The 23,530-nt window shown below is 41.3% G+C and overlaps 1 protein-coding gene across 2 annotated transcripts in view; it reads right to left on the reverse strand.

The window, feature by feature from the left end:
* CANX (calnexin) overlaps window positions 1-23,530 on the reverse strand; it is a 65,547-nt gene that overhangs the window by 8,772 nt on the left and 33,245 nt on the right. For both annotated transcript variants that reach the window (XM_054038644.1, XM_054038645.1), the window contains exons 2-9: window positions 11,151-11,336; window positions 10,621-10,694; window positions 9,972-10,030; window positions 9,357-9,498; window positions 8,393-8,474; window positions 5,917-6,109; window positions 3,638-3,827; window positions 1,200-1,313 (exon numbers count right to left, since the gene is read on the reverse strand). In XM_054038644.1, coding sequence (XP_053894619.1) covers window positions 1,200-1,313; window positions 3,638-3,827; window positions 5,917-6,109; window positions 8,393-8,474; window positions 9,357-9,498; window positions 9,972-10,030; window positions 10,621-10,694; window positions 11,151-11,333 — 1,037 coding nt within the window. In that variant the 5' untranslated portion in view covers window positions 11,334-11,336. The remainder of the gene's footprint in view (window positions 1-1,199; window positions 1,314-3,637; window positions 3,828-5,916; window positions 6,110-8,392; window positions 8,475-9,356; window positions 9,499-9,971; window positions 10,031-10,620; window positions 10,695-11,150; window positions 11,337-23,530) is intronic.

Raw genomic sequence — 23,530 nt, forward strand, 5'->3', positions numbered from 1 at the left:
CTGTATTTCAAATGTGCTTGCTCCTGGGTAACTCCCACAAGTTAGTTTACATTCAGTCTAGCCAGCACATTGGGAGTGGACTATTCAAGATACTGACCCATCTATGAACACAATGGGCCACGGGAAAAGCTTATTCTCACTTGATGGGCTTTCCTGTGGATGCTTCAGCCAGTATATGATTAATGGCTGCTATGACTCATCGAAGCATGTAAGGGCATGTGACTAAATCATGTGATTCTGGACTCCATCTTGTGCCTGTACTTTTTCACAAACTGTGCAGGGGGATTTGCTTGGAAGTTCGAACAAAAGTTCCCTCCACATGGAAGACACTATAAAAGGGGGCAGTGACATCACCACTGGGCCTCACTCCCCCTACAACTCAACACCTGGAAACACCTTAGGAACAAAGACTGAACTGGGGAAGGTGGTCCCAGGCAGGAAAGAATGAATCCCAGCCTATGTATGAAAGATCTGTAAACTGCTTATACTATCAGAGCGAGATACTACTTGATTCAAATCCTGTCTAGGGTATAGACTTTAGATTGCAATTTTGTTCATTTTTTAGGTAACTAACTTTGATCTGTATGCTATTACTAATCTTTCTGTAGTCAATAAATCTGTTTTATATTTTTATCTAAAACAGTGTGTTTGAAGTGCAAAAAGGGAAATCTGCTCAAGAGCAGGGGCTGGTGCATTGTCCTCTCCACATTAATGGCGGGGGTGGACTGGGAAATAAACTTACACTGGTCAGGCTTTTGACCAGAGCAAGATAATACAGCTCTGGGGTCTTAGGCTGGGGAGGGGGATTGGCTGGAGCCTCTATTGTTAGCTCATTAGTGGCTAGGAAAAGCATTCATGTAACTGCAGCTGGGGGTGTCCCTGCTTATGAAGGTTTGTGTAAGAGCAGAATCTGGAGGAGTCTGCAGCTTGTCACAGCATCACAGTGAGCAAGGGAGCCCAAGATGATGAGACAGAGGGCTCAGCGGTACCCCCGTTCCAGGATGCACCCCAGGGAAGTCCATCACAGCAACACCTTCCCCTAACAGTTTACGTCTGGTCCATGGTAGCTCAAGTGCCGCATTATACTCCTGAAACCCAGTCAGTGCCTTTGGGTCACAAAATGAGTATCTGATAAACTGACGCACAGCAATTACTGCTTTCATACAAGCTAGACAAATGGAAGTCTAGTGACTGCATACCAGTCCTCTGGTTTCTCTGCATCAGGATCAGCTACATATTCTGGTTCATCATCCAGCCAACCTTCTGGCTTCACAGCATCATCATCTGAAATCTTTGCAGGAGCATCCTCATCCCTTGGGAAAAAGATACAAGGTTACTATTATATATTCCTCCCAAAAAGGTTTGGCAAAAAAACCCATAAGGCTTAAGACACTGTTGCACTAGTTACAGATCCTCATCTAACCTGATTCCTAAGACAATGAGTATATGAAGAGGACTACCAACTGATTGAGCAATTATGTTTTGAATATGAAAAGGCTAGGTAATAACTGTGGGAGTTTTTTTGCTACCCCACCATGTTAGTCAGATGAAGCTCCTATTCCTTTATCTGTCTCAGTGCACATTCCTCCCAACACAATGGAGGGAAGTGATAACATTTCATGTATCTTCAGAAAGAAGCAGCCCAGGGAAAGCATGTTAATGAGCGAATATGTGATGTATTGTACCCAGTAAAAATGCGTTCTCTCTCAGGACCTAATTCTATTACCCCTGAACTTCTAATTATTTACCATATGTCATTAGTCAAATTGACAAGGGAACACTAATCAAAATTCAATTGTGTTGATTTCGCATTTTATGACTATCAAGAACAGAAGACAACATATCCATAATTGATCTGGAAAAGGGGGTAACAGTGAGGTGGCAAAGTCTGCAGATGATACAAAGTTATTAAGAGAGTTCAAAGCTAACTGCAAAGAGTTACAACAGGCTCTCACAAAACAGGGTGACTGGCCAACAAAATGGCACACTTAATATTAAATTAAGTGGATAACAATCTCAACTATACACACAAAATGATAGGGTCTAAATTAGCTGTTACTACTGAAGAAAGATTTTTGGAGTCATCATGGATGTTTTCAGAAAACAGATGTGCAGCGGCAGTCAAAAAAGCTAACGCTGGTAAGAACTACTAGGAAAGGGATAGATAAAATAGAAATCATAATACCACTATATAAATCCATGGTACGCCCACATCTTGAATACAGAAAAGGGCAACAAAAACTATCATCGGTATGGAACAGCTTCCATATGAGGAGAGATGTAAAAAAACTAGGACTGTTCAGCTTAGAAGAGAGATATGATAGAAGTCTATAAAATCATGAATGGTGAGGAGAAAGTAATAAGGAAGTATTATTTATCCCTTCCCAAACACAAGAACCAGGGGTCACCAAATGAAATTAACAGGCAGCAGGTTAAAGACAAGAACATAAGTACTTCTTCACAACATGCAGCAAACCTGTGGAACTAGTTGCCAGGGGATGTTGTGAAGACCAAAAGCATAACTGAGCTCAAAAAAGAACTAGGTAAATTCATGGAGGAGAGGTCCATTTATGGCTATCAGCCAAGATAGTCAGGGATGCAACCCCATGGTCTGGGTTTCCCTGAACCTCTAACTGCCAGTTGATGGCTCTCTCAATAACTGCCATGTTATGTTCATTGCATTTAAAGCATCTGGCACTGTCCACTGTCGGAAGACAGGATTCTAGGCTAGATGGACCTTTGACCCAGTATGGTCACTCATGTTCATAACTGTCAGTCTCTCAATGGCTATCTGGATTGAAGGTGTCAGATTTCAAACTGGCCATTTGATCCCCATCACAAGAGCTTTTTTGCCAAAATAAGCTCCAGATAGTCTTTACTTTAAGTGTTCTAGCACTTGATCCCATGCTTGATCAGACATCAAATGAAGCACATCTATGGCTAAGCAAGGAACTTCATGTAAATGTTACCTGGCTTGCCAATGTTAATTAGTGCTAAACTTCATTCTGACACTCATTCAAGTGCAAAGGCACGGAATCAATCTGCAGTCTACCACCAGTCAGATGCTACGGTTAGGCTTGGAATAATTCAATTTTTACAGGTAACTATCTAAATAAAACATCAATTTTACCATATACACAAAAACTGACAAAAAATATTCCCGTCAATCAAAATATAGCAATAGACAAAGAAAAATGTTGCTTCAGAACTTAAAGTAAATAGCCATAAATTAATGTATGTTTTGACATGTTGATAATGTGTGTTTTAACAGTTAAAGCATTAACTTTTTGAATCTCCATGTCTACTCTCATTAAATAATTGTCTGACCCCCATAATTTCCACAAATTGTGAAAACTGAAATAAATTTTTTTAAAAAAATCATTCGTTCAAATTATAAAAGATAAACATTGAGTTCTGCCAAGCTTAGCTATAGTTTAAGCAGATAAATAGCTTAAGACACACATGACTGCATGTCCAATGTTAGACTGGCCAACATTAGCCAGTTAACTTGAGTACAGGGGACTACAAAATAAAAAATAAAAATAAAATGGACAAATGACCAGCTAAGAACTGTTTTAGACCAGCACTTGGTTATCTAGCAACAGCTTTCCCCAATTCCACCACCCAAGCTACTCACCAATCTTCTGGTTTAACAGCATCTGGGTCTGGGATCTTGGGTCTCTCATCCCAGTCCTCTGGTTTCTGGTCATCTGGGTCCTCAATCTCTCGGGGTGGATTCACAGCAGGAGTCACATCATTTAAGAGATTCCCACTATTCACCACAGTCTGATCAACCAGGACTTCAAAACTATTATCAGGATTCAAGACTGGACAAATAGGGACAGGGAGGAAGAGAGTTAATGGAGCCTTTTTGGCTAACATAAGGAGAAAATTGAGCTCTGCAGAATCTCATTGCCACTTTCTACTCTACCGTCCTTTTCCAAACCTCAAAACTATAACAATCATCCTTCTAGCTGAAGTTACCTCCACAGTAAACAATGATGCCCAAATGGGGCTGCCAAAGAGAAACAAATAACCTATTTAGTCTTGTGTCAAGGAATAAAGACAAAGATTTTTATGGAGAGTCTTACTCTGGATACCAAATAGGCTTGAGTATTACACAGCCCCCTCAAATCAATTACATCTGGAAAAAGTTCTGCTCTATACACACTCACACCTGTTACCCTACTTATAAAGAGAAGAACCTAGTATAGTGCGATTTATCAGGTTCTCCCCCCACCACAAAAAAAAAAAAAAAAAAAAAGATAATCAGGCTTTGCCACTTCTATTTTCTTAACAGAAAGGGCAGGAACTTTAAAGACTGAAAACTGTAATTCCTTATTTACTTGAAAAGTAACTGTGGAAAAAACCTGCACCACCCTTAATGGATCTGCTCTGTATAAATTCATGGCCCCATCTCTGGCCTTTTGTGAAATTAAAAAGCTTTACACTCCTTTTAGCCTTGCAGAGTGATCACATGTAAAACTAGCAGAATTGTGGATTCTATTCTGCCCCATCCATCAACAGAACTGTTTAACAAGTTCCCAACTGTGAATGGGAGAGAGTGGGGGAGGTTTGATAAGTTCACCAAGGATATCTTTATTACTGGCAATGAGGCATGAAGTTAGACAAACCCAGTTTCAATCTGGACCAGCAATTAGAGTGTCCTTTTTATACATATATCCATCACATTTGATAAAGAAATAATGGAGACCACAAAACACTGGACCCCACTATGACTTTTTTTTTTTAAAGTCACTTTTAAGACTAGATCCCACACCTGCCTACACTGCTTAGAAAGCTCCCCCTTCAGTTAGTCAGCCTCGGAGCACAGCTCCACGTTCTATTCTGCACAAAGAAGAAACGCAGAAAAACAAAACTCAGTGTTTAATCTTGAAACCAGTGAGACAGCAGCTCAGTGTTTCTATACTGCTTTCATTCATGCAGTCCGGAGCCTTGTTTCATTACTAGCCGCATACAGATTATGGGTAAGTCCCCTCTCTAGCAGCAAAATATCTAGAAAAGCGGATTCTAAAGAAGATCTGGCTGTGCAGTTGTAGAAGTCAGCGCTCCAAAGCCGACAGCTGCCTAGCAGAGTGTAGGCCCAAGCTAAGAGTGTAAGATCTTAGCAGGATACAATATTCATATGGCCAATAAGAACATTCAGAATTAGGATAACAGGACTAAGAACTAAACCAAGAGTTCTGAAAGGAGTAACTCCTTCATAGTTAAGGGCATAAGCCAGCCTTCAACAGATAGGTGTTAGGAAGAGACTGTTCCTATAAGGTAAGTTATTCCTACTGCAGGGCTCCTTGAACATTTCTCTGGGGCTTCTGATGATAGCCCCAGCTGTAGACAGAATATTGTACCACAACCACTGATCTTATCTAGTGTGGCAATTCTTATGCTCCTATCACTATTTTAACCATGCAGCATTGTTATTTCCTCTGGAGTTTAGAGCCTAGTGTCCCCAAAAGCTACAGAACGGATAGCTATGCACGCAACTAGAGAGCACGTGAGATCCCAAGTCAGTAACGGAATGCATACTATTATACTATAAGTTAAGGTATTTAAGACCATATTTGGAAAGCCAATTCTCCTTTACCTACCAAGTTCAGAGTCCCATATTTTCCCTGCAAGAGTTAAGATTCAAAGCAGTGCATGCTCCTTGATGAGATTTCTTGCACGGAAGAACAGAAGAACAAACAATTTTTGCATATGAGGATTGAGAATGGATGTTTTAGTTGTATGATGTCCACATACATAGTATATTCAGTTACTGTTTTAGGACTCCTTTCCATTTCTCTTGCACCAAAAAACACAAAATAAATGTTCACCCTCAAACTTTTTGAGATCTGTACTTTTTTTTTTTTTTTTTAAAAACACTCCCCTCCCCCAAGTTTATGGTTGCTTTACCCAGAGTATAGAGGTGGGTCTTCTTATCAGTAAAGTAGGTCTTCAGATCTGCATCTGGACGCTTTGCATGCTTCTCTTCATATTTGCCGGTTTTGGGGTTCTTGTGCCGAAAGATGAAGTGTAATTTATAATCTTCTCCACATTTATCAGGACCAAACATGATTGTGTAGGCAGTTTTGTCATGAAACTGATCCTTTAAAGAGAACAGTTGGAATAAATCATTCTAGAGTTCAAGTTTAGACAACACGGTGTTCACCGCAAATGCACTTCACTCATTAAGCTGCTTGACTATACTTGAGATCAAAACCAGCAACAGATGGTTGATACAGTCACAGAAATTTGAAGTGGAAGAGGCCAGTTAGGACAATCCAATCCATCTCCCTACTGGTGCTTAGCTGGGCCCTGCATTTTCCATCATCCTGTCCAACTGTCTTTACTTTTCCCTAATTAATAGAAGGCAGTTTTCAAGAGTGACAGGCAAGATTAAAAGCATCAAGCCATAAAGTTGTGCAAATGTAAAATAACCTGTTGGAATTTTTTAAATTGATGTCTAGCTAGTCTAAGTCACAGAAACCCCACAATGCAAAAGTTTTGTTTTTAAAACAAAACTATTGTCAACAGCATTATCAGCACTGAAAGAAACTGAAATCTTTACTGTGCCTTTGACATTGCTGTGTCTAGTCAGTCTCTCAGTTTCCCTTGTACATTCAGTTTCCCAGTCTGGGTAGTTCTCTCTCACAACAGGGAACATAAGAGGCATTAACAGAGTAAACTCAGCTGAAAAACCACAAAAGTTAGTACCAAGCACAGGGCTGATGTATTATATGAAGCTGTAAGAATTAACTAGACGTCTGTTAACGCCATCCCTTTAACAAAAATCATTGCAAACAAGCTTGTCTACTCTCACTGACCCTATTCACGCATTCAGTTCACAAAGAATTGAAGAAGTGATTGCACAATCATTAAGTGGCCTTTCACATCTTGAATGGCATATCCTGGTCAGATGTGGATCTGTATCAAGAAAGATTCTGACAAAACAGTGAAGGGGAAGGAGAGTCGGGACAACAGTTTTGACTTCTACTTCCATGAGGGGAAGCCTACAGAAAACTGGAGGGCTTTGATTAAAAATATCCAGTAGCTGCTGTACACAAAATCCTCTCAATTTTATCTTTCAGATAATGCTGCTGGAATAGTGGCCCATGGGCCAGGAACAAGATGTGTTTAGTCCAACACATTTACTGCACATAGTACATCCTGCTAGCGCATCCTACAAGCGGCAAGTCTCTAGTACAGGGGTTGGCAACCTTTCAGAAGTGGAGTGCCGAGTCTTAATTTAGTCACTCTGATTTAAGGTTTCGCGTGCCAATAATACATTAACGTTTTTGGAAGGTCTCTTTCTATAAGTCTATAATATATAACTAAACTATTGTTGTATGTAAAGTAAATAAGGTTTTTAAAATATTTAAGAAGCTTCCTTTAAAATTAAATTAAAATGCAGAGCCCCCTGGACTGGTGAACAGGACCCGGGCAGTGTGAGTGCCACTGAAAATCAGCTCGCATGCCGCCTTCGGCACACGTGCCATAGGTTGCCTACCCCTGCTCTAGTACTTCAGACACCACACTCCTTACAAGCGGATTGGAATGTAAGAAGTCTGGTGTAGAGAAATACGATTAGGATCATCTTAATCTATTTCCCTTTGCAGACCCTCTCTGGAACTCACTTTAGAAGACAACTGTCTAATCCCAGTCAGTCAACTTCCCTCCGCATAAAGACTACAGTTTAATTGTGAAACAGCTAAAGGGAAATGTACAAGATACACGATTTAGTGTGCCCTCTACAGACCTCCCATATGAGATTGCTACTCTAAGGCTAGGTCTACACTACCCGCCTGAATCGGCGGGTAGAAATCGACCTCTCGGGGATCCAACGGGACGCGACAATCGATCCCCGAATCGATGCTCTTACTCCACCAGCGGAGGTGGGAGTAAGCGCCGTCGACAGGAAGCCGCAGAGGTCGATTTTGCCGCCGTCCTCACAGCGGGGTAAGTCGGCTGCGATACGTCTAATTCAGCTACGCTATTCACATAGCTGAATTTGCGTATCTTAAATCGACTCCCCTCTGTAGTGCAGATGTAGCCTTATAGTAAGAGGGAGAGGAAAGAAAGACATCCCAAAAGTGTGTGGCAGTTAAAAAGAATGTTGTGGATTCTTATGGGGGAGGGGCAGGAATGCTCAGCACCTACAGCATCCCAGAGTCAATTGCAGTAACCAGATTTTCAGAAGAATTCAGCATCCATCTGCTCCCACGAAGGACAATGCAAGCTTCTGGGTGCAGACTACTTTTGCAAGTCTGCCCCTAAACACAAACAACTGCCTTCAGGCCATTAGGATCATAAGAGTTTCTTTGGGGAGGACCGAGAGAAAGACAGGCTTGTCTTTGGAGAGTAGTAACTAAACAGCATGCACACCACTCACCAGGTTCAGCTCTGCGGTTTTAGAAAGCAGCTTCACATAGGCACCGCCACACTCGATCCCATTTTGGAAATTCACTTCATACCTAATTTTCATTTTGGGCAGAGAAGTAGAGGGCACATTATAGTACATGGAATGAACTAGACAACATTCCCTTCATAGAAGGATGTAACAGAGCTTCCATACAAATTAGAAAGGTTTTTTAAATTAGTGTTTCCCACATTTCATAATGGATCTTAGGCAGATACATAAGAACCACAAAGTAAATAGCTAGGCAACAGGCAGAATGATTAACTCCTTATCTCCTGCAAACTGATGAGCTGATTGCCCTCCTTTCTTGCTGGAAAAGTCCCACAGATCAGCTACTCCCAATAAAGTCTGGATTCTTGTAGATCTGCCATGACCAATCTAACAATTCTTGCTAAATCGGACAAGCTTTGTGTGTCCCATGGCAAAAGAGCTGCATCAGTTGAAGACCACTAACAAGCTGGGTTTGCCTTGCTACCAGGGAAAGAGAAAGAAAGGACAATTTGCTGGACAAAAATCTATTCACTCATGAATTGTCTTTACATAACCCCTGCTAAGTGTTTTACTCCTCCTATCAATCGCAATAGACAAGTCAGTTCACTAGGCCCCTGCTATTACAGCTGTAGCATAGAAGTGGAAACAACTGTAGCTGTCAGTGTCACACTGCAAGGAAAGGCTGATTTCCAGAAATTCAGACACAGCTAGTTTATTCAGATGGAAAAAGCAGCATCTCCAAGAACTTGAAACGGAAAGTTATTGTACTCTACAATACCCCTTTATTTATGCATTTGCATGCAAGAGTGGTAGCCAATATTCTGAGTGGTAATGGGCTACCATGCTTTACTACTGTTTGGCCAACCAAACTCTGTAATTCTGGAACAAGCCGCTAACAGCCACCTGCCCTTTCTGGTGCAGTAAACACTTGTTATTTTCCACTTACTGTACAATGAGGGGTTTGGTATTAAATATGAAGGGTTTTGTCAGTTTGGCAGAGATCGCATGATGCTTGGCCCGGGAAATCAGTACAAGTCCTTTGTCCCCTGGAAGTTTAGTGTCCTTCATTTCCTCCACTTCCCATTTACCTGCAAGGAACATACACCATTTCATTACTATTAGAACCCACAATTCCTTTTTCCTTATTTTAATGAACTTTAACAAGAAACTAAATTGTTATTCTATACAATATGGGTTATAACAGCATTTCCAGAAGTCACATTCAGTTATATTACTCAAGTTAGAAATTGGTGTACAGACTAGCCTTCAAAAGATGAAATTTGAATTAATTAGGAACAGAACACATTTCAACACTCAGGAGGACTTGCTGCAAAAGCCACAGCTCACTGGACATCAGTAGCTAAAAACACCCCCCAAATGCCCACCCACTTTTCATATGTAGGATATTCTCATGAGTGTTTAGTAAGGGTAAGATCTGCACCTCAAGACTAGCTCTGCAGTACAGACAACCAAAAAATATATAAATAAATATATATATATATATACACACACACACACACACACACACCCCCCTTCTGAACAAAAGCTAGATGGCACTCACCATCATATTTTGCAATTTCATCATCTGTGTCATCCTTCTTGGCCTTGGAAAGAACCCATCTGAAATGATATCCCCAGCAGCGGTAAGGGACAGCCACACAGTTACAGACGGTTATACAAAGCCAGCTCTAAAGAAACACTCAGACACTGCGAGGGCTACCCTTTAACTAGACCCTTCTGTATTCTGAACCCCATCATTGATCAGTCTCTTTGGGAGTTCTGCGCTAAGTTCTCCAACACATGGAGCAAATTCAGAAGAAGGCATCAAAGCAGCTTTGTACCAGTGATCCTATTATCAGTACTCCACTAGGGATAGTGCTTGTAGTGCCATTATCTCCATCTTGTCATATTACCAAGAGAGGCTACTGAAAGCCAGCTTACGTGATTCTGTATGTGCACATGGTACATTCCCCCTCTTAATGGGCACCTAACAAATGCTTATTTGAACATCCTCCAAGGTTTCAAGAGATATGAAGGTTAAGAGAAATGTATAGTAAGGTGGTTATATATGGGGTCATTTGAACTCTAGTCATATGAACATTAGCTATTCAAGAACGGGTGCTCTAGAAAAGCTGTATTTCATTACACCTTATTGAAGGTCCAAACTGACTAAGTCATTTACATTAAATCATCTTGAAGATTTCACTTACCCTTCCAGGGTTCCCTTATCAAAATTTTCCACAAAATAAACCTCTCCTGTTGGTACTGGGGGCTTATAGGTAACCTATTGGAGTAGGAGAAAAAAAGTTTACACAAACCTTTAATCAACTTTGCTGCCCTAGGAAACTACAAGGCTTTGCGTTCATCCCACTTTTCCTGACTCAGACAAGTTTTCTGCTTGAAACATCTTAAGTTATTTACACGCCCCAAAATCTGATGCCATTGCTTGAAAGTTATAATTTTATTTTGAAGATAAAAATACCAAAGTCTAAGAGTACTAGTACTGTTAAATCCTGGAATCACATCACAAGATTCAAATGCCCTTAAAGAAATTTTCCTATGGAAGAAATGCAGCTCAAGTTTCATAGCAATGCTTCTTTAAAATGAATGCAGTTACTCTGTTGGCATATTGAGTTTTTATGCTCAGGATAGTCTCCAGATCAGACCAAGATGGGACAGGTTACAATAACCAGACTACCCAAGTGTAATTCTGTTTTATCATTGTAAATTTAAGTCAAACCTTTGGGGATGGAGGAGGGCTGCTGGCTTCAGGCTTTGTCTCTTCTACCTCCTCAACACCATCTTCCAAGTCATCCTCAATATCAATTACATCATCACCATGGTCTTCTTCCACATCATGAGTCTGGACATCAACTAATCCAAGTATCAGCAACGTCACACACAGCAGCCACTTTAGCTCCATGGTCTGTACACACAGGAAAGATCAAACATTATAACCCTATACTCACTAGCGAGATAAAGGGTACGGTCTTCTGTAATTCAGTGACAAGTGCCCAATAGCAAATGAGCAAGTGCAGTCCAGAAGAGATAACTTCATGTCATGTTTCTCAACTCTCTGTACTTTGTAAGCCAATTAACTTTCTTTCTCGGTACACTTTATGTGGGTTTTATCTTAGCACTGTGCATATCTTGTTCTGTACATGGCTTGCAGTAGTGTTAATGAGACCAAACATCTGGAGTGTACATGCTACAGAAGCAGCAATTGCTATGTAGGGATTACACATACTCTTCTACAGCATGAAAATAGGAGCCATAGACACCTGCCTGCTAAATGCTATTTTCTTCTTCCTGTCTCCTCTAAGAGAGTTGCAGGCCTCGATCAACTGGCCAAGCACAGTATATGCAGGAGGACTCTTAAAAAAAAAAAAGATCCTGTCTTTCTCTAGGATGATGCACTGTGGACTGCTCTGCAGCTCAGATCTCACAGGCAGATTCATGTTTTAACTACTGCTTACACCACCACCTAACAGGGTGGTTAAAAAGATTAATTTTTTAAAAGTACAGATTTTTTTTAATCAAAATTTTAAATAGATTTAAGTTTTGACAGCCTATGTTAAGGCCTAAACTTACTATAACAGATTAGTGACCAGCAAAAAAATTAAAATACTAAGCAGTACATGTTGACTGCCAAGTTTTAAAAGAAAGTCAAATGACTGAACTGGTGAAAGTCACTGGCTAAACATGTGGAACCAGAATTTGAAGTACTAAGCCAACTTTTGACTCCAATAGCCTCTTCTGCAGGTGCACAGAATCATTTTTTTCTTTTCACGCATTCAGCTAGTTCAATTCAATGACTTGCTGATTCAAAGTTAAGAAATCAATTGGGAGTTTTAAAACAGTTTTTTCTGCTTTTTCTCTCCAATATATGAATAAAAACTAGGCATAAGATGATGAGATCTACTAGTTCTAAAAATCTTGAATGACATGGTGACCAGAAACAAAATCAGTTAGTGAGTTTAACTACATATGCTTCCTTAGTTTGAAATTTTAAAAAAGGTGTGTTTTGGTAAACTTTTCTTTCCTATGTATCAAGCATATTGAATGTCATTTTATTTAATAAAAGATTTTAAAGTGCTGTTTTTGTGCATAACTGAATTTTAATTTCCATCACAAGTAGAAATATTAATCTAGTAAATAAGTTCATCCTCCATTTTCAAACAAATAATGTAAACATTAAGGCTATTAAGTGAGACAAGATGGTTAAGATAAAATCTTTTATTGGACCAACTTCTGTTGGTGAGAGACAAGCTCTCCAGCTTGCACAGCTCTTCTTCAGGTCAACACACCCCTTTGAAGGCCTGAAGAAGAGCTCTGTGTCAGCTCAAAAGTTTGTCTCTCTCACCAACAGAAGTTGGTCTAATAAAATATATCACCTTAACCACCTTTATTTGGGCATAAGCTTTCATGGGCTAAATCCCACTTCATCAGATGCTTGGAGTGGAAAATACAGTAGAGAGGTATAAATACACAGCATATGAAAAGATGGGAGTTGCCTTACCAAGTGGGGGGGCCAGTGCTAAGGAGACAATTCAATTAAGGTGGAAGTGGGCTATTGTCAACAGTTGACAGGAAGGGAGGAAATTCACTTTTGTAGTGCTAATGAGTTCAATGTAATCAAGGTGGCCCATTTCAAACAGCTGACAAGAAGATGTGAGTATCAGCAGGGGGGGAATTAGTTTTTATAGTGACCCATCCACTCAGTCTTTATTCAGACCTAATTTGATGGTGTCCAGTTTGCAAATTAATTACAGTTCTGCAGTTTCTCACTGGAGTCTGTTTTTGAAGTTTTTTTGTTGAAGAATATCTACCAATGTGATATATGCCATCATGTGCCAGCAATGCCCCTCTGCCATGTATATGGGCCAAACCAGACAGTCTCTACGCAAAAGAATAAATGATCACAAATCTGACATCAAGAATTATAACATTCAAAAACCAGTAGGAGAACACTTCGATCTCCCTGGACACTCAACAACAGACTTAAAAGTGGCAATTCTTCAACAAAAAAAACTTAAAAAACAGACTCCAATGAGAAACTGCAGAGCATAAGATAATGACCAATGTTTGCTAGACTCTCAGAGCTGTAGTTCAAAGGATCTTACTGGTTGAGAAGGATATTTTGGGGTGTTGCAAGTATTGTTTTACTTCTTGAACAGAAGAAACAGGGATGGAGAATGTGCATTTCCCAGGTAAGTAGACTGACACAGGGAGTTGATGGCAAATCCCCGACAACCCTATATTAACAGGTGGCCAAGAGTTAGCCATCCCTACCCATCACTATGGTGCCCAAGTGCAACGCAGAAAAGTATTCCTTTTAGGTAGTCTTACTACATTGTGTTTTTAATAGGTGTTCTCTAGATAAAGATTCCAACTTCAAGTATAAATCCCACCTTATCCCCCAGCCTCCCCCAAAAAAGCTTGTAACTTTCTGCAGCTCACATACAAAAGTATCTCACACAGACAGTATTGTTTCTTTGAATCAAGGACACGGAATGTCTCCCTGCAGGGAAGGATACCACTACTTCAAAAACTTATGTTTATATAAAGTTGACTGATCATTCTGAAGACAGATACAAGGCAGGTGAACATTTTGCATTACCATCATCATCTGCAAGTATTCCATTACAGGAACAGTAGATTTTGAGCCTAAAATGCATTCCTATACAGAAATATGGCAATTTAAATATTGCTTTTTTAAAAAATCCCATCCCTCCTCCCTCAACAAAAATCCCAACACTTGAATCAGTGCAGAAAGCTAAACCAGTTACTTGTTTGAACAAGTCTGCAAAGCTACATCAATGAGTTTGTTGGGTTGCAAAAACCCAAGACAAAAAGCAAATCAAGAGACTTTGCAGTTCCAAATACGACAGTACTGTAGCACTGCCAGCCATTTTGTAGGTCATCATTGCCACATCACAAAAGATTCAAAGGACAAGTTTCAGCATAATGTCATTTGTTGATTGCTCTGTCACATTGTGCACTTGTTTACTTACAGTAAGTTATGTCTCAGCTTCCTTCTAAAATTAAGCTGCAATTGCAAGGCCAAAGAGACCACAATTAAGTTCTTCTAAAAATTTGTTGTCCCATATTGAAAATTCTTATATGTGGGCAATTTGATAGTATGCTCGTAAACGACGTTGTCTGGTGCACATATATGCTTTTGAGAACAAAATGTTGCAACTTTCTAAATAAAGTCTTGAGAATATTAAGTCTTTCAAGGGGGAAAACTAAAGTTCAGATTTTACTATTATATGCAACATTTAGAGTCTGATTAGAAAAAAAGCAGGATAGACTCTTTAAGCAAAAAATGGAAAGGGAATCTAAGACTATAGCAATGTTGTATTTTTACAGTCCTGCGCTAAATCCATCTTCAGCTTGTATTATATGCTTTCTACCTATGGCAACATAGCAGCCAGACAGCTGCTGCACCAAGCAGCTCTGTGCTAAACAGGACTCCGTTCAGCCAACAACTTAAAGGTAGAAGACATTAGGCATCACTATGCAACAGCTAGTTTGGGGTTTTTTTGAGCTATGCATAAACCACTCAATCTCAGAGAGGTCACTGACCTCATAGGGCAGGGGTAGTCAATAGGTGGACTGCAGGCCAACTCCAGACCACCAGACTTTTTTGAGCAGACCATTAAATCTATTTACTTATTATTCGGGAGGTGGAAGGGGGGGAGAAGGGGGAAGGGATTTATTTATTTCCTCTCTGGAGTCTGGACCCTGACTGTCTTGACTAAGAAATTTGGACCTTGACAAAAAATAATTGACTACCCCTGTCCTACAGTATGTCTACACTGTAATTAAACACCCATGGCTAGCCTGTGACTGCTGACTGGTTTGTGGGGCTCAGGCTATGGGGCTGTTTAATTGCAGTGCAGATGTTCAGGCTCCAACTGGAGCCTGGGCTCTGGGACCCTGCAAGGGTATTAACGGGTACGGGCACAGCATGAGTCAAGTGTCTGTCTTCTGACTGAAGAACCACAATATGGAATCAAAGGAACAGAGTTTATAAACCCACAACCACAAAGTAAACATTGCTATCCTTAAAAGCTCAAGCTCTTTTTTTGGTAAGCAATCTAGTCTCTGTGCTAGCTCACTGGCCACTGTTGGGAGTGAGTGCCCAACAGGATTTTACAGAGGATACTGCTCAGTGGAGAAACAAGAGCATCCAACATTTCATTTGGAATGTTAGACTGAACATCACCAGGTGACTTGAGAGTTTACAGGGAAATGCTTCACTAATCAGGCCAAGAGTTACCAGGGGTCAAATTCTGCCTTGCCTCATCGTCTGTGCTACAGCATTTAAAATTAATGTATTTGTCTGAGGTATAAGTCAGGCCAGATTTTATCTCTCAAGTTTCCACCTCAGTATAATAATTCCAATTTCAATATTTTCAGAGTTGAATTATGATGAAGTCCCTACTTAAAAGATGCCCAACAGGATGGATAAAAATCAATGATTTTTTTAAAAAATTAAAATAAAAAAGTTTTTTTATTTAGATCAGATTTTTGATAAAATGCTTTGAGGAAAAAAAACCTTTCTAAAGAGAGTTTTAATTAAGATACATTATAGCTCAAAGATATCTCATCATGGAATAGGGATTATAAATTCTAATTCTATAGTATGAGACAATATATTCATGTAATGTTTAAGAAAAGTTTTGTAAATGAGTTCCAACAGTTCATGGATTAGGGACCCAATTTTAAGGGGTTCCAGAGGCTTCTGTATAGATTATTTGGGTTAATCTTTCTATCTACCCAATGGGACTCAGTGCTCAGTCTAGAAGATACCATAAGAGATGCTTAGTTTTGCAGTTATCAGACTGTGGATTTGTGTCTCCAGAGAACAGCAAACTTGTTTTTAAATAAATATACAGAGGTGAGAAATAACAGACCTCAACCCTATTGTCCCTCTGCAAATTTGTGTACACAGAGTCAATCCTTACCTCTCTCTAAAAGTGCAAAGTTTCAAAACGTTCAATGAATAGAAGATTGTTGGGGGCGGAATAGATCTGAACAAGGAGCAGAAGTCTGGAGATAAATTTGAGAAGGGAGGGACAGGCAGTAGAAACAAAAGTGAAACTGTTTGAGCAGTATATTCCAGAAGTCTTGAGGTCTTTCTGAGTGTAGCCTTCATCAATTTGAGATCTACCATACCATTCTCTCTCTAGAAGGGAAACAATGGCAGCAGGCCACAAAAGAGACCCAGTTTGGGAATATTTTAATGAAGTTTCTCTACCTGTGAAGAATATGTATTAAGCTTATAACAACCAACAAGAATGCACTTTTATGTAGAAATCCATGATTAAATCTAGTCTTCCTGACTAGTGATTTAAATCAAATCCACCCTGATGCCCAATTAAAAAAGGTACATGGTTGTCAAGCACAAGACTGCCTACCTATTTTGGGAAAGGTCACAGTCCTTTATACTTCCCTCCCAACCACCTCCTGTAAGAAAAACCAGCAACTCCCGGTTGGAGGTGCAGCGTGTCTACCACTAAGGCAGGCTCCCTGCCTCCCCAGCCCCACGCCGCTCTCAGAAGGGACCAACACGCCTCTGCAGCGCCTGGGGGCGGGTAGCACATAGCTCTGCATGCTGCCCCTCTCTGCAAGCACCGCCCCCACAGCTCCCATTGGTAATAATCCCCCATCCCAGCCAATGAGAGCTGCGGGGGCAGTGTTTGCAGGCAGGAGCAGCCCCCTCTGTCCCCCTGCCCCCAGGGTGCACTCCCCCACCCCCAGCACTGTCCCTGCAGCTCCCATTGGCCAGAAAGCAGACAAAGGGAGCTGCAGGGACAGCGCTTGCAGGCGTGGGCAGCACACAGAGACCCACTGCACCTCTCCCCCAAGGGGCCGAAGAGACTTGCCCCATCCAACCACCCCCAGACCATCCCCTACCTGCACCCCACCACCCCATCCAACCCCCCCTCCTTCCTGACTGCCCCCCTGCCCCATCCACCCCCACTTCCCCCTGTCCCGACCGCCCCTGGAGCCCCAGCTCCTGACTGCCCCTGCCGCCCCATCCAACCCCTCCTCTACTTCCTGACTGCCCCCCCCGACCTCTGCCCCATCCAACCACTCCTTCTCCCTGACCACCCCCGCCCCCATTCAATCCCTGTTCCCCACCCTCTGATTGCCCCCACCCTATCCACACCCCCAGCCCCTGACCACCACCCCCGAACTCCCCTGCCCTCTATCCAACCCCTCCCCCCCGCCATCTTACCGCGCTGCCCGGAGCACTGGTGGCTGGCGGCACGGCTGCACCAGGACAGGCAGCCATGCCGCCCAGCTGGAGCCAGCCACGCACCACAGAGCACCGGATCAGGCCGGGCTCTGCAGCTGTGCTACGCCAGGAGCTCACAGCCCCGCTGCTCAGAGCATTGTGCCCGCAGCGCAGTGAGCTGAGACTGCGGGGGAGGGAGGACAGCAGGGGAGGGGCCAGGGGCTAGCCTCCTGGGCCAGGAGCTAGCCTCCTGGGCCAGGAGCTCAGGGGCTGGGCAGAATGGTCCTGCGGGCTGGATGCGGCCCACAGGCCATAGTTTGCCCACCTCTGGTCTAGAAGATATACACAACAAACAGGCACGCATCAAGCTTTGAAGTGCACGCACATCTGAATGTACTGATGAATCCTGTGCCCACCAAGTACACATTTCGAGCTGTTAGCAGATAACTGTTTAAAGATTTTACACACTAAAATGGGAAGAAAGTGAAAATCTGTTTCAGAACACAAGGAAGTATTTGAAAGTTTAAAGAACAGGAAGGATGAAGTTTAGTGTATGTGCTGCAAATGGTGTGGCCCAATTATTAATGTAAATATTTATAGGCTAATAATACTAAGTCTACAACAGTAAAATGTTTATTCAAAGGAAAAGTTTTATGTGGGGATTAGAGATACTGTTTTCTTAAACTCAGAGGTGGCATTGTTTTGAGTTCTGCAGCAAACCATATTGAATTCCATTCATCAAAGCCTTAATATACTGAATACTTCCCCCCACCCCTCCTTCAGTCCACCAAAACGAGCCCCGATATTTACCCAGATAAATTAATTTTTTTGCACCCATTTTCACTTGTTGTTGTTATATAAGCACCGATAAATTCCTGGGAAAAATTAAATTAAATAAAAACCGAAAATGAAGCGCCCTGGGTGTGCTGGATTATTAACTTCTTGACTGACAGTCCCCCAGCAACCCTAATGTTTCTTAAATAGAGGCTTTACAAAAAAAAAAAAATATCTTGTAATACACATTTGAAATAAAAACATCCCCGATGACCTACATTAGCCCCATCGTGAAAGTCTTGTTTTCCTGGCCAGGAAAACATTCTTAAAACCATTATGACAATCCATGAGGGAATCTGTCTTTAGTATCAAGAGTCTGTATTATGTACAATTAAGATGCCTAAAGAATGAATGCATATAAAGATTAAGATGTTAATAGCTTTGCCTTCATAGTCTGTTCCATAATGATGAATTTTAAACCACAGCAAATTATAGTAACACCATAAAAGGAATTCCAACACTTGATGATCCCCCACATACTGGCTGAATGACTGTCTGTGTAAGTAAAAACAGGAACAAAGTTTCATTTCAAAAGGGAGTTAGGGTGCCATAATGCAGGGGTTCTCAAACTGGGGGTCAGGACCCCTCAGGGGGTTGTGAGGTTATTACATGGGGGGTGTCACGAGAGGTCAGCCTCCACCCCAAACCCCGCTTTGCCTCTAACATGTATATGATGTTAAATATATGAAAAAGTGTTTTTAATTTGTAGGGGGCGATCACACTCAGAGGCTTGCTATGAGAAAGGGGTCACCAGTACAGAAGTTTGAGAACCACTGCCATAATGGAAATACTGACCAGTTGGTGTAGTTAAAATGAAACAATGTGGATAGGAGGAGGAAAGTACTACTCCAGAACTCTTGAAGTAGTAGGGCTTTCTCTTAAGCTATGTACATAAAACAAGGACACCTGATAAAGCCATTTGCTGAACTCCTCAAAAAGCCGGCAGACTCAAGGTAGCATTGATCCCAGAAAAATAAGACAGAACAGAATTTATTTGTGTCAAGTTTACAATGATCAGGTAATTCAAAGCTTCAAGTTGAAAGCCATCCTCAGTTAAATGCCATCTTAAGTTAAATTAACCAAATCAGCTGAATCTGTCAGTGGGGGACACTGGTCATCCTCTGCCTTAGATCAATGTTCTTACTACCTTTTCCTCCTCACCAACCTGCCTTATGGAACACCACTCAAGTCTTTGTTGTCTTGCATGTGAGACCATAAGCTCTTTAGAGCAAGGAATATTTTTATACATGCAGAATGTGAAGTTTTACAACACTAAAAATTGTTAATAGCCACAGAATTTTCCCTGTTACAAGGCATCTGCACTTATTTACTGGCTACCCAAAGTTCTGCCCATTTGATACAGCATTTCTTTTTACAACCAAGTCAAGAAGAGCTGATAGCAAGTGAAGTTTTGGCTTATAGTCAGCTTAATCACTGCTTGGTATCCTTTGCACATGTAGCCTATAAAAAAAAAAAGAGGAAAGATGGCCCTATTGTTGTGGCCTCAGACTGGGACTCATGAGACCTACATTCCAAAGCAAAGTTGGGAATGGACTTCCCACATGACCTATGCCAAGACCTGCTCTCTTGGCCTCAGTTTCGCCATCTATAAAATGGGGACACATTTTCCACCCTTTGTTCATTGTGTCTATTTAGATTGTCTCACTATGTCCTTATATAGCACATAATATGATTGGGCCCAGACTTCAGCTGGGGCTTCTGGGGGCTACTATAATAAGTAACCCCCAGACTACTGGACTTCATGCAAAGAACATGTGATGTTGATTAGTTGTACGAACATTCAGATTTATTCCAAAAGACACTGATGACAAATACGGAAATCACATGTGCTTAGCTGCAGAGAAGAGCAATCAATTAACATGAGAGAAGGGTGAGAGAGTTAAGTGATGGTATGGGAAGAATTATGGCACAATATTTTGCCCTTATCTAGTACTTTGAGTGTTCAAAACTCTACAATGATAGGATATCACACACAGAGCAAACATGCTCATGGGTAGACAGACATACCCTGCTTCCACCAGCTTTGTACAAAAATCTGACCCCAGGAATCGGGTAAGTTTAAAATTTTATCTCTTAAGACTCTTCAATTTTGTTTAATGAGTGTCTTTCCTATAATAGGCCACAATCTCTACCTAGCACGGGTTTCGGAGCTGTTCTGCTCCAATAAACTTCAGATTTATTACCAGGTATCCAGAGCTTTACTTGGAATCTTCAAAGATATTTCCCTTGAGGAAGAGTAGTCTTCAAATTTGTGCCATCATGAGCCTAACAATTAGCTCAGAAATGACTCTTAAAAAGAAAGCTACAACACCCAAGTAAAGTGTGTTTTTAGTAAGAGTGTTTCAGATACATCAGTTTCCAAAAATAAGCTGCATCAATGGAGATGTAGGAAGGGAAAGGAATTCTGCACTACTGCATCAGCAAAAAAAAGTCATTCATGCATATCTGGAAGCCCTTAGAGATGGGTGGCAGAATTGCAGACTTTTTGACCATTAAATCAAGGCAGATAGGCTTGTAGTGCTTATAAAACAAGTATGAAGACACCTCAAGATACAAGAATTCTTTAGTGGGAAAAGCATACTTAGCAGTGTTGCTGTCATGTCCACAAACCAACTCAAATTTGTCTTGGGATCAAAAGCAACAGCTTTCCTTCCAGACACAACAGAGTTCCTCCAGTTTGGGGCCAAGTTAAATGGATGAAGATAAGCACTGAAGAGACAAGAGGATGAATGCCAGGGGGGGGGGGGGAGAAGAGGAGAGGAGAAGGGGGGAGTGACAAAGTTAACAGTCTATTTGGGAAAGATTAAATATAAGTTACACTGAATTCTTAAGAGCAGAAATCTGTTGAAATGGGAAGTTTTAAAACTAATGCAAGGATGCTGTCACATTACGGAGTACTTTTGAGATATTCTTAGACCTGCTAAGAAAGTTTGGTGTTTCTATTTACCATTACTCATCTTAAAATGAGAAACCAAGTCAGTTTTACTTAACATCTCAGACCTTAACCCCTTCCTGTAATATTTGGATTACAAATGCTGCAGAGAAATTTCAATATGTTTTATTTTGTAAACCACATTTCTATTTAGTCCCTTTAAGAAGTTTATACATACATTCTGAATCTGGGTCCAAATTGCTTTAAAATTATGTTAAAGTGCTTTGGCTAAATCCAGGTGATATTATGGCTGGATTCCAACAGTAGCATCTTTGGAAGAGACCATTATGAGAGTTCTGCAAGTCAGTTCTAATTGCATCAGACGGAACACCAAGTCAAATATTTCGTTGTTCTCAGTAGTTATTCAGAAAAAAAATGTATTATCCTACACAGTGTTACCTCTCCAATTTCACTAGAGCACAGATGGTCACTGTCATTCTGCCTACAAAGCAACCCTCAAGTGCTTTGGGGCACCACACCCAGAGGCAGAGAACAATATTATTGCCAAATCAGAGTAGTTAATAGACACACTCTTCTATTCAAGAACACTCCTAAGCCTGATTTTCAAGTGCACACAAATATCTCCACGCTAGAATGATTTGCAGTTTAATATAATTATATAATTATATTATAATATAATATAAGAGCACTGTTAACAGAGATAAGCTAATTACCTTCCACATTTTAATGAATATTTACTATTACTATCTGATATTTGCCATGAGAAATTAATTCATGCTATATCCAGACAAGACACTTAAAGGCAGTTGTCAACTTTAGCTAAGTTCCAAAAGCAGATGACTGCTTACTCCATAATCCAATCACCTGCAGCATTTCTTGCTGTACAGTCCAGAGAACTCCCCCTCAACTCTGAATGTGAAAGTTTGTTCTTTTCAGAATGATTGGTGGGGAGCAAGATAGAAAGCATCTGCTTCAATCCAAGGTTTGTATGAGGGCACACCCAATGTTGAACAAGGGCTAAGGTCCCAGTTACATACTATTTTGAAAGAGACAATCACAGCTAAAAAGTTGTTTAAGTTCAGAAAGTATACATTTTAAGTTCGCAAAATGTTAAGGAGATGCTGTTGAATAGTCTGCACTTTGTAAGTCACCTTTGTTCTCCCATGCTTTTTACTAGGTATATTGTTTAATTTCCGTTTCCTCCTCCACACCTGGTGGCTCTTATGTCTCTTGTTTGAACTCTTCCCTTCCAGTAACTTCCATCTGCTTCCCTCCTCACCCTCGCTCCATTCATATTGCTATAGTCTTGATATTATCTTTCATCCTCTATATCCCCCTCTGCAGAACTGTCTGTTCAGAAAAGCCATTTCTGAACATCCTGATTTTTATAATGAGAGAGCTAATCTTAGTGACTTCACCTCCCACATTCAAACAATATTAAAACCCCACCAACTCTGCATCCATTTTACATCCCTCTCACCCAAACCCATAATCTTTGTCCCATATCAGACTGGGATGACTAAATGCTACATTAGCTTCTCGCTGGATGGTGTGTCAGTCACATTGTCTACTCACCCCACCCCTGAGAACAGACAATCTCAGAATCTACCAGAATGGACTAGCTGTTCTCAGCCACAATTGTTTCAAGTCTAACAGGGTTTAATAAAAATGCATGGGTCACTTACGCTACTTGCATACAGTCCTGTGGGCACAATGGACTCAGCTACCTGTGCTAAGATCATTATTCACCTCATGTTTCTGGACTCCCAATTCAGCCTGGCCACTCCCTGGCTCAGTCAGTGTGTACCCAACCACGGTACTCCCATTAGGCATACCCACACCCACCCCACGGGGACGTCCTCAGACACCCTCACCATACCGCCCAGGGCTCCATGCTTCCAGGGCTGAGCCCCACCTACTCACCAACCCCCGGGCCTAGCCACACCCCGCACACCCGTTACAGGCCCAGCCCCCCAACAGTTCTCTAAGGGGCCTAGACCCACCCAAACTAAGCCTCACCTCCCTCCCCCCCAGCCTATGCTTTGCCCTTCCCCCCCTCGCCCATGCGCTCCCCCCATACCAGGCCCCGCTACGCCCCACGCCTCCCCAAGCCCTCTCCCAC

This window comes from Malaclemys terrapin, chromosome 8 (assembly GCF_027887155.1).
Source record: "Malaclemys terrapin pileata isolate rMalTer1 chromosome 8, rMalTer1.hap1, whole genome shotgun sequence".
Taxonomy (NCBI): Eukaryota; Metazoa; Chordata; order Testudines; family Emydidae; genus Malaclemys; species Malaclemys terrapin.